Below are 12,301 nucleotides of genomic sequence, written 5' to 3' on the forward strand. Positions count from 1 at the left end.
TTTGTGTATTGGTCTCAGTTTGCATCATGGCACCTGTCCTCTTCCTGACTTCTCAGACGGTGGGACTGCTGCTGCGGGAGATTGGGAAGAGCTGCAGCACTCTGGGCACCACGAATCAGAGGTAGTATAAAGATCAGGCTCTTCCCCACTAGGCCTGTCACAATTATTACATAATCGTCCAATCACAATTATCTTAGATAATCGCAATCATTTTTACATAATCGTCATAATCAATTCCATGTTCCATTCCATTTTTTTGAATGTCAAAAATAGTGGAAATAGCAGATCTACAAGCTCAAAACGCGTTGCATCACGACGTGTTTTGAGATTATAGATTGGCTATTTCCAATATTAATGTTTATTAAGTATAAAGTAATTAAATATTTCTTGTTTGTCATATCTGCCCTGTGCAACTTTTGTTTACGAAGGCTAAAAGCCAAACAGAAATGTAATTTTATTCATAATGTTCCAGACTGACAATTAATCGTCAACATAAATTTGTAATCGTGACAACCCTATTCCCCACATAATATTTGTTGACCGCAGGTCCAGCATAGATGAAGTCCTTTCACTAGCATTCTAACCACATTCTCAAAACTCAAGAAGACTTCCTATTTCTACTTTTCTAATTAGAATTAATAGAACATTTTATGAATCTGTCATCTTTAAATTTAACCACTTAAAACAATATACTTACTTTGACACTTATTACTGTCAAATAACAATTATAGCCAATCAATCTACAAGCTCACAACATATCGCAAAGCGACATGCCCAGAATAGGGATACTAGGGTTCATGTGTTTAAGAGAGCTGGGGATGCTATGGTCTGTATACCATTGACCATATTCACACAGTGACCATTTTGCTCTAACATCATTCTCGGGGGCAGGAAATCAATTGATGACGGTAATCATTGTTCTTGGCTGTCCTAATGTGAATAACTCTGTGCAGGTGTTCATGTGACCATGTTCTGGCTGCATCTCAGGCTTGTATTCCACTGGTCACATGTCCTGAGGCGGCACCTCTTATTGGAGCATTGCTGCAGCGGCCAGTGACCTGTGTTAGGGAAACCCTCTGCCAAAACTTCCTGAATGCTGTAAGTTCCGCCTACTCCAGGTAAGTGCTTCAGGGACTTGATCAGACTTATAGTTTGCCAAATTGTATCAATACATGTAATACAACATTTGGATTGAATAATACTTGTCTTTTCAGCCAGTGCTTGGTCCTGGAGGAGCAGGCACTGGTTTCTCTTTGGTGTCATGATCTGCCCAGCCTGGAGGGGGCAGCACTCAGCCTGGTCGAGTCTGCCCTCGCTACGCCACACAACATAGAGCAGCAGCTGTCACAATCAGTACTGGTGGGTGATGTTTTCAGTGTATTTGTATGTAGAATGTTGTACCATTGTACTACAGTTAAATTGTAAGGTTTGCTACCTTTTCAGCCACAGCACAAATTAGATTGGATTGTAAAAGCTCATGTTAAATTGGCCTCTGCAGTTGAAAGCAATAATATAATCCAAACTCAGTTCAGCCAGTTTGACTCATCTGTCCTGCATTATAGCGCCCAGCATTACATATCACTGCACACTTAATATACTCTGAGCTGCTTTGTAAACTGTGAAACCAAACTGTTATTTAATGACTACTCATTTTAACGTATGCTAGGGATTTGTGCTCTTCATTTTCAAACCTCACGGAAAATTCCCATTTCTCTATTTGATGGGCTTTTATAGACTATTCTTGCATGGTTAACGTCGTCAATTTGGTGTTGCTCTGCGTGCATCTCACATCATTTGGCTAGCTCCAAACAGCATCTCACATCATTTGGCTGGTTCTACACAATCCCTACCATGCTAAGTAAGTACTGAACTCTCTTTCCCATGACTGCTCCGGTAATTGCAACATCATTTATCTAACTGTTTTATCTAGTCCAAAAAGTCTGAAATGATGATAGATTTATTGGATACAACCAATGATTTTGAAGAAGAGGGTCTCATATAAAAGTTCTACCACAATAACATGTTCTTTAGACCATTGGCTACTTTTTAGACTGTATCTAGTTTTAACTATATCAGATATTTTGGTGCAAATAGAGGATTCATGACACAAAGGCGCTCAGGGTGGTGCAGTGGTAATGTGCCTGCCCAATTGGCAGTTCTGGCAGGTTAGTAGCTGGGCAAGGCAGGCGATTATGTCTTGACACAATGCACTAGTGAGTCCTACTAGTTGGTCAGGGAGGGAACTGGGGTAGATTGTGTGAACCTTTGCTCCCGTTAAAGGGCAATACCAATAAATCAAAAATAATTGCTCCATTGATTAGAAATTGATGATTCAAAATATGCTCCTCATTGACTTACATTGTACGGTGAAACAGGTCTCAAAGTCACTCTTTTAGCACGTAAACGAACACAAACAAAGCTATTCAGACAATATAGAGAACATCACAAAACCCAGTACTGTTTATTTTTTAAATAAAAATGTTAACTTCCTGTTGATTTTTCTATTTGAAGATCCGGATCCGCAGATCCAGTCTGGGTTTTCCTCCTAATAAAAATAGCAAAATCACCAGGTTTAACACATTTATTTAAGGATTAGAGCAGCGTTTCCCAACCGCGAAAGAGCTGGGTGTGCCGTGTAAAGTTACGGACACACAGCCATGCCCGGCCTGGTTTCACATAATGTTCTCAGAACCACTGCACTACAGCCTGGTTTCACATAATGTTCTCAGAACCACTGCACTACAGCCTGGTTTCACATAATGTTCTCAGAACCACTGCACTACTGCCTGGTTTCACATAATGTTTTCAGAACCACTGCACTACAGCCTGGTTTCACATAATGTTCTCAGAACCACTGCACTACAGCCTGGTTTCACATAATGTTCTCAGAACCACTGCACTACAGCCTGGTTTCACATAATGTTCTCAGAACCACTGCACTACAGCCTGGTTTCACATAATGTTCTCAGAACCACTGCACTACAGCCTGGTTTCACATAATGTTCTCAGAACCACTGCATTACAGCCTGGTTTCACATAATGTCTCAGAGCCTAACGTGGGCCCTGCTCAGGAGGCAGTACTAACCCAGAGTTCTGGGAATCCATGGGAGGAGCAAGCGGTGCGGATGCTCTGGATTGGTCAAGCTGACATGACAACATTGGAACCAAACGCTATAGCAACACAATACCACTATTTTATTTTTTTTAAATAGTGAAAATATAGTTTTTTTTATGACATACCTACCCCTTCAGGGGTGTTTCTGGTTATGAGGGAAACAAAAACAACGGCATTAAAGAAAATACAGTTTGGGAGCTTTAAACCAGTGTGCGGATGTTTTCACCTTCTTCTCCTTGAAACTAAAACAGCATAAATATTACGGAACTTCACAGGTTCTGGAAGGTTCAGATAGCCTTCGTAGGCAAAGAGAACCAATATATAGGACCTGGTGCAGCTTCATGTACAGCATAGGACTCGTCGTTGATTACACTTGATCCCGTCATCTTGAGTTTCTGAGAGAGCTGGTAATCATCTGTGCATGGTGGGGGAAAGGCATACATAGGATCTTGTAAACAGCTCAGTGTCCCTCAGCTGAGCATCTGTGCGGGTTTGTGCTTGAATTTGTGTGTGTGTGCATGCGTGCGCGTGTGTTTATCTTTACTGGCATGTATCTATTTGTTTATTCTCCCTCATCCATCTCTGATTGGACACTCCTAGTGTACACACACACACACACACACACACACACACACACACACACACACACACACACACACACACCATTTGTTTGAGAAATTGCATCATGTTCAGTGTGTCTGTTAACGAGGGTGGGAGGCATACGTTTTGGGTTTCATCGACCCTTCGGGTTTGTTTAGATCTCAAATGTGTATGTTTATGTGTGTGTGTTTGTGCGAGTGTTTGAGGGTGCAAAAAAAAAAACGTAGTGGCCAACTGGCTTGTCTCTCCTTTTGCCTCCCTCTCCCTTGGTTGTTTAAACTGCAATCAAAAATGGGAAACGTGAAATTAGGCTCACATTCCTGTTTTGGGCTAACCCCCCACCCCCCCACGTGTCCCAGCGAGACACGGGTCCAATAACAATAAACACTCACTTCCTGGGCCCGGCTGCCAAAAACAGGATGTTTGCTGCATGGTGTAATTGACCTCCTTGAAGTGTTAGCGGTAAGGTACAGAGGAGGATGCTAAAAATCCCATCTGTTTTCACTAGGGGGAAACCATGATGGCACACATATATACCACAGATACACACGTGTGTGTGTTTGTGTGTGTGGGACCTGGCACAGCTGCATGTATTGGACAATGGACTATGCCGCTGATTACACTTAATCCCATCATCTTGAGATGTCTGTCTGCCTATACTGTATATATACATACACATACAAACACGAACATACGCGCATACACACACACACGCACGCACACAAACGCACACGTGCGCGCAGTCTGTCTTCTAATGTTTTGCCACATTATTTCCTAAAACCGAGTGGACAAGAAAGGAGGAGCAGTAGTTCAGCAGACCTAAGAACGAAGGAAGATGGCGAGTTGAAGGAGAATCATTTTTGTGTTGTAATAACATCACAGAAACACCAGGGGGTTCTGTTTTCTCTTATTGACTTCACTATGACAGTGGCTAGTCCTCTGTGTGACCGAGCTAACAGCCGCTATAGCACAAAAATGTGATAAGGGGACATACCTGTGTATATAGAAAGTAATGACACTCCTTGCTGCAGTGCTTCTGAGGTAGATGTCCTACAGTGGTTCTTAACATGGGGTCCGGAACCAAATTTACACTTATGGGTCTGTCACTCAGACGGAACAAAATGGACACTTGCAGTTCCATTTGGTTCTGTTTGTACTCTCTCTCTCAAAAATGTATTCTTTAACCATGTCAATTGGGGGCTCTAATGCTTATCAAACTGTGGGTCCTTGAAATTTAAGAATCACTGCTCTAATAAACCCAGTCTGAGCGGGAGTGGCTTCATTTGTAGAATGTTGTCCCTTCATGAGAAACTAATGCAGAAATCAGTATCTTTTCATTTATTTGTTTAAAGCAGAGTGGCCTTCGTATTACATATTTATTGAGACAGTCTGAGAGAGAAGCACACAGTGGAACGAGAGAAGGCCTCTCATGCGACTCGATCCAAGGCCAGATGTACACGTGATTCTTGACACTTAACAGCTTACACTTTCTATCTCTTCAGGCACACAAATTATTACACTTATTATACATGTTGTGTCATGCTGTAGGATCAAAGCCACAGGGGTAATCTACATGTGTCCTTCCTATAGTAAGCCTTACGGTATCTCCAAGGTAGCCTGGAAAAGTACAGTGAAGAGGGACTTACATTTACTACTGCCCTCCCACACCATGCGAGCGAGAGGATAGCAGGAGAATAATTAGAAATTCTTTGTGCTCCATGTATGAACGTGCAGTGGGAGGCAGGCATGTACACTGCAGCTGGTGAATGTTTGTGCAGGGGCGTTTTTAGAATGTGTTAAATGTAAAACACATGACGGGCCCGCATTAAGCCTAATTTAAACCTCGTCGTATGATGGTGGTGCTCTCTGAAAGTTTAGAGCGAAAAAATGCGACGCTTCATTTGAAAAATCGTGTTTTTGGCGAGCAAAACACAATTGTTTGATGAGGTATGACTTAGGCTTTGTGTGTGTGTGTGTGTGTGTGTGTGTGTGTGTGTGTGTGTGTGTGTGTGTGTGTGTGTGTGAGAAAGACTGAAAGAAAGAATGATTGAAGGAGAGAGATGATTTGAGTGATAACCCATTAGGGAGAACAGATAGGATAGAACTTTGGCAGATGTTGGCAGATGTAGCAACAGTGACACCCAGTGGTTTAGTTGTTTTTCTTACAGTAAAGCAGACCTCTCAAGTCTCTATTTACTATTTATAAGTTGATTGTAGATAAGAGAATTACAGACATAAAGGGCTCAAAGCTTTCAAGAGGGTATTCATCAATTGGTTTGATATTGCGTTTCTATATTTTTGGGTTTCCTGTCTAGTGGAAGTTGAAGTGGAGTTGTTGATCGTGTGTGTGTGTGTGTGTGTGTGTGTGTGTGTGTGTGTGTGTGTGTGTGTGTGTGTGTGTGTGTGTGTGTGTGTGTGTGTGTGTGTGTGTGTGTGTGTGTGTGTGTGTGTGTGTGTGTGTGTGTGTCACATTCATGGTTAAACTAATATAGTGAGCATAGATAAAGTGATGAATCTCTGTTTTTGTGTGTTCCAGCCTAAAGCTTGTTCTGTACACTGCTCACTGTTCTTGGTGGTGAATGACATTTTCAGGTGAGTGTAATTATGTAGTTTCTGTGTCCTTTTAAAGACATATTGTAACTTTGTTTTTCATTTACTTTATTTTTAGAAACACCTCTGGTAGGTAGCTAGATGGTCATTACGTTCAGTTTGAACTGTGATTCCCAGTGTAGGGGCACACACTCATGACTAAAACTAGCGGTGGCAGAAAATACATTTACTCCAGTACTGTACTTAAGTACTTTTTTTTACTCAAGTATGTCCATTTTTTGATACTTTATACTTTATACTCCACTATATTTCAGAGGCAAATGTTATGCTTTTTCGTCTGCTACAATTATTTGAAAACATTTGTTTACTTGTTACTTTCTAGATTCATAGTCTTAATACAAAACATACATTAACCACTTATTTTTATTTATTTATTTAAGTACAATACTTTTGTACTTTTATTCAGGCAACATTTTTAATACAGGACTTTTACTTGTAAAAGAGTATTTCTACATTGTGGTATTGAAAATTGTACTTAAAGCTGCACTTTGTAACTGTGTCCTGTAGGTCCATCCTGAAGCAGGTGGAAGGGAGTCAGGCTTTACTGTCACTGCTCAGCTCCTTCACCATCTGTTTCCTCAGGGAACTGACACTGCTGCAGTCTCAGGTACACCTAGAGGTCACCAACCAACGTAGTGTGTAAATCAACACATAGAATCACACACACACACACACACACACACACACACACACACACATGCAGGCACGCTCTCTTGGGAGGGTATAGGGCACTGTTTCCCAAACAGTGGGTCGGGAACCATCTTTGGGTCGCGGACACATTTTTATGGGTCGCGAGTAAATATCTCCCTTTTTCCATTTCCTAAATAAATAAATAAATAAAAAATATATATATTCATTCTAAAGATAAAAAAAATTAACAAAAAAATATTGCGAACTGTGCCAACATTTTTTTTTTTTTTTAAAGTAAAAAAAAAAGTGCTTAGGAAGCGAGATACAGCCTTTTTCAGTTATAAGTTAAACAAGGGGTGGATGGAGCTGCAAATCTTCAGATAATGATATCTTGGGTTCTGAACACTTTTTTCCAAAAACATTTTTTTTTTCAACTCGGGATTTTTCATTCTGGCAGGGAGGGTATTCAGTAAAAACTCGGGATAACTCGTGGTCTGGCACTGAGAGAGTTAAAAACAATTCCAACATTTATCAAAAGTAAATGAAAAAATCTAATTTCCATAAATAAATGTAAAAAAAAGTTTAAGAAATAGTGAAATTAGCAGATCCACAAGGTTGTAGATCTGCTATTTTCACTAGTTTGGGTCCCGGGCAAACGTCTAATTTCTCTTTTGGGTCTTGAGATAAAAAGTTTGGCAACCACTGGTATAGGGCGTATGACACGTTGGTGTCACGTACATGGTGGAAAACACAACTACAGTATATAATGTGCTATATTTTTCTGATATTTAGTCTCTCTGATGACCAGTTCCATCTCGGTGGTTTGCCTAGCCCTATAGACTGAACTGGTGTGGCAGAATCCCTGTGTTGTAAAGTTAAGCTGTGCTTTAACCACTAGATGGCAGCGACTGTACTTGTAGCACAGTCGCTTTTCATTCCACAGGAGGTATTCATGCTGCACTAAACGTTGCCTAGTACACACAACATTACACTTTAGCACACACTACATCAATGAGGCATAATAGCCTTCCTGTCAAAGTGTTGTCTTATGGTGCTGCGATGCCGAAATACTGTATTGTGTGCCGAGTTTGTGAGCTCAATGAGATTTGCACAGGGGAATGGATTCAGAAATAAGTGGTTTAGCTTCGCAAACCACAACGTAATGACTATATTGTTTTGTTTCAGGGGTGCATGTCCCTGAAAGCCTTTTTCCCAAATGCCCCACACAAACTGCTGGTTCCTCTTCTAACCCAACCATCAGGCAAGTGTGTGTACAGTAAATGACTGCATGTGCGAAATGTGTTGTCACTGTGTGTGCGTGCGTGCCTGCGTGCGTGTGTGTGTGTGTGTGTCTGTGTGAGTGTGCGTGCGTGCATGTGAGTGTGCGTGTGTGTGTGTGTGTGTGTGTGCGCGTGTTCTGATGCCTAAGTACAGTGTCCTTGTATTGTGAGAAAGAACCTCACTTCTGGGTATCCTTTAACTGTGTGTAAACAGAGTGGGCCTCCAGCAGAATGAATGGCTGTCTTGTGTTTCATAGATCGATAGTAGGTAGTTAACACCCGTCACTGTTTTCGCCTTAGATCAATGTTTTTGATTGATTGGCGAACGGAAGTGAAGTTTTCTTTAACTAGGTGTTTTTAAGAGAAGTTCTCGCCCGCTTTGCTCCCACGAGAATGCACCGAGATTTTATATTTGCTGCCATTTTACCTTCCTGTATGCAGCCTAAACGAGAACCATCGATCATTGTAGACAAATAGACCAACTGACCTTTATTTAATCTGCTCATTAATCCATTAAGACCGGGGAGTGCAGCTGTGTCATTTTAAGATTTCTTTGGCTATTCAAAAATAGCAGATATACAAGCTCATAGCGCGGCACCGAGTGCCGCGCTATGAGCTTGTAGATCTGCTATTTTGGAAGAATCGTGAAAATGTGTGCAAGTCTTTGAATATATATATATTTTTAAAGCTAAAACTAATTGAAAAATGTTTTGTTCCAGGGACCTCCAAAAGCAAAGATTTGAGTTCAAAATGTTGTTTTTCAAGATATTTAAAAAACACCAGATCTACAAGCTCGTACCTGCTATTTTTGAATAGCCCAAAGTATAAAATAATGGTTATAGCTAAAAATCTAAAATGACACAGTATGCGTGCCCGGTTTTAATGCGTTAACAAAAAAAAACTGAAATGACCCGAAGTGAATGTGCGGTTCCTCGGCACTGTTAGAGTGTTGTATAGGTATCTTTGTGCCACTGTGGAGGCGTATGGTGGATGAGAGTGAGGGTCCAGCGGCGCTTATCAGTGCATGGCCAGACCAGCCCTGTAGGCAGGAGTGATTTACATGAATGGATGTTGGTGGCGGTGGGGGGGAGGAGGGGAGGGGGGGGGGGGCATTTAGGGACACGCTGGCGTCCGGCCAGAGTTCCACAGTTAATTATCAGTCGTGTGGACGGGATGGAGGGCTATTTTTCACCAGGGGACGGTGACAGAATGGTACAGTGAAAAGTGGAAGGGCCTAAAGTTTTACTAGGATTAGGATTTGTGTGCGTGTCCCTGGGTGGAGTAGGGAAATCAGTAGTGGTGCTCATGCTGGTATAAACAATGTAACAAATTACATTGTTTATACCATCGGCCTGGGAAAATACTCCCATTCTGATCATCCAGAGGGGTTCCATAAAATGTATTTAACCCATTAACACCTGAGGCAGATTCTACAAATGCCTTCTAAATCAGTAGTTCTCAAACTTTTTTTTCGCTTACACTTAAAAGATTTTTCAAAAATAGCCGATGTACAAGGTCTCAGCGCGGCTTGTAAAATCTAAAATGACACAGATGCTTTCCCGGTTGCGTGTGTTCTCTGAAAAGTTTTAAATTCGGCATGGTACACTGTGAGTGAATCGTGCGGTTGATGATTGATCCATATTTGCACGTCTCTCCTTTCAGAAATGCCCCGGGAGGCTTGGAAAGATCACCTGAACTGGCTAAGTGGCTCCCTGCAGAGACTAACGCAGGAGGAGGAGGAGAAAGGGGGTGAAGATGGAGGCGCCAGGTGAGAGAGAGCAAACGAGAAAGCCAGAGCGAGAGAAAAGTGTTAATGTGTGTGCCTCCTACTACGTGTGCCTCCCGAATGCCTGTGCAGTGTTCTCATTTCCATTAGCTGCTGTTGAGGGGGCGGTTAGCTAGATATTTTCCCCCATGCATCACAGCGGAGAGGTTCTGGCGTGCGGTGTGGCTCCTCCGAGCGCTCATTAGAGGCTATTAGCCTGGGAAAGAGAGAGCTGCCGAGCAAATGAGCATTGGAGAGAGAAGGAGAGAGGAAGGCGGGTTAGTGAGGGGAGGGAAAGGGGCAAAAGAAAAACCTACACCGTATTAGAAAGAAAAACGAGCGAATGACGACTGGATGGCTTTAGACCGAGAAAGAGAGAGGATAAGGGACGTAGATATAAAAAATTATAAAAAAAGAGGAATGAGCGATTAGAGGGAGACGGAGAGAAGGAGGGGAAACTGAGATGCGGTTGGTGGCCCCGGGGATGGAGACGGCTGACTCGCTATACCCCTCCAGCTGCGGCTTTTAACAGGGCCCATTATCCCCCACCACCGATTCATTCCGGAGCACCGTGCAAAAAAAAAAAAAAAAAAAAGAAATCCCAAAATGTTGTTGCAAGCCAGCGGTGGGAAAGTAGCATTTCTGTGTCGCTCCGAGCGGGGGATGCAGCTGCCAGGGCCTTCAGAAGACTGCTGTTAAAGTTTGGTGGTGGGGGTGGTGGTGTACAAGCAGAGGCGAGCTCTAATGATGGGTATTAGGGAAATTTGAGAGAGAGATCTTTATCCCTCATCTAACTTTAGGCCGTGCCCGAGACGTTGCAGCTGTCTGGCGTTCTTTCGCTCTGCTCGCCCACTCGCTCACTATCTTTCACCGCGTTGCTCACTTGTTTATGTTTCACGCCCGATATCGAACCCAATATTCTGCCTGTTTCCGCTCCATCTCCATCTGTCTCTACTGTCTCTTCTGAAAACCGCGTTTATTATTTAGGCTCAGTAGCCCACACAATGTGCAACACTGCATTGCCTGCAGCGTTGCTCATGATGATCCACCTTGAACCCTCCGTCGGCAGTCTGGGTTTTTAATCAGCCAAACTTTTAATCAACCTTCTAGAATCTAGATGGAGCAGTGCCAGTGAGTGTTTTCACCTCCCATCCCATAGGGGTCAGTGGGCTGTTTTCGAGGCATGGTTCCTGCTGGCTCAGTGTGCCCACTGGGTGGAGGTGGCTGTCCAGCTGTTGGTGTCTGCAGACCCAGAGGACTGTGGTGCACTGTTGTGGCTGCTGACCTTCTACCACCACCCCACCAACAGGGGGCACCACAGGACCCTACAGCTGGTAAGAACACATCTCAAGCCAAGAAAAGCGTCTTATTTTTTTACATGAGTCACATACATTTTTGTGTTATGGTCAAACTTTCTTTTTTCTTAAATGCTTTGGGTTTTCATAACCTCTCATATATGAGAGTTGCACTTGCAATCTATATATATACTTGAGGAGAATGTTAAGGGATCAATGTTATGGCACAGATGCTCTTGGGGTAGCCTTAAAATAATGTTTAATGCCATTAGAGGTGCAGCAGTTAATCAAACCAATCGATTTAATCAATTATAAAAAAAAATCTCGATAATCAATTTAAGCCATTTCCTGTAGACCTGAGGCCGATTCTAAAAACGCCTTCAGTTTTCTGAAAAACTAAAATGTTTATTAAAATAAATCACAAAACTGTATGTTGCTATATACTGTATACAGCGACAACTACACCAAAAGGGGTTCCCGGATTGAAAGGTATAGTTACAGTGCCTTGCGAAAGTATTGACCCCCCTTCACTTTTTCCACACTGAGCAATTGGGGGAGATGGGTCTTGGGTTCTCGGTCAGGGAGGTGACCAAGAACCCAATGGTCACTCTGACAGAGCTCCAGTGTTCCTCTGTGGAGATGAGAGAACCTTCCAGAAGGACAACCATCTCTGCAACACTCCACCAATCACGCCTTCATGGTAGAGTGGCCAGACGGAAGCCAATCCTCAGTAAAAGGCACATGAGAGCCCATTTGGAGTTTGCCAAAAGGTACTTTAAAGTAGACCTCTGGTCTGTTGAAACAAAGGTTTAACTCTTTAGCCTGAAAGCCAAGTGTAATGTTTGGACAAAACCAGACCCAGACCCATCTCCCCCAGTTACTCAGTTTGGCCAGGTGACCAGCTCTAGGAAGAGTCCTGGTGGTTACAAACTTCTTGCATTTACGAATGATGGAGACCACTGTGTTTGTTGGGACCTTCAATTCTGCGGAAAGTTTTTTGGTAACC

General features: G+C 42.6%; 1 protein-coding gene across 2 annotated transcripts in view; it reads left to right on the top strand.

Annotated features, from left to right (window-relative positions):
• Nucleotides 1–12,301, top strand: part of fancc (FA complementation group C) — a 38,897-nt gene that overhangs the window by 21,789 nt on the left and 4,807 nt on the right. For both annotated transcript variants that reach the window (XM_084054864.1, XM_084054865.1), the window contains exons 6-13: nucleotides 57–121; nucleotides 954–1,118; nucleotides 1,215–1,359; nucleotides 6,252–6,307; nucleotides 6,833–6,932; nucleotides 8,141–8,216; nucleotides 9,898–10,003; nucleotides 11,160–11,334. In XM_084054864.1, the coding sequence (XP_083910990.1) occupies nucleotides 57–121; nucleotides 954–1,118; nucleotides 1,215–1,359; nucleotides 6,252–6,307; nucleotides 6,833–6,932; nucleotides 8,141–8,216; nucleotides 9,898–10,003; nucleotides 11,160–11,334 (888 nt within the window). The remainder of the gene's footprint in view (nucleotides 1–56; nucleotides 122–953; nucleotides 1,119–1,214; nucleotides 1,360–6,251; nucleotides 6,308–6,832; nucleotides 6,933–8,140; nucleotides 8,217–9,897; nucleotides 10,004–11,159; nucleotides 11,335–12,301) is intronic.

The sequence above is a fragment of the Gymnoscopelus microlampas genome (assembly GCF_963454915.1).
Source record: "Gymnoscopelus microlampas genome assembly, chromosome: 4".
NCBI lineage: Eukaryota > Metazoa > Chordata > Actinopteri > Myctophiformes > Myctophidae > Gymnoscopelus > Gymnoscopelus microlampas.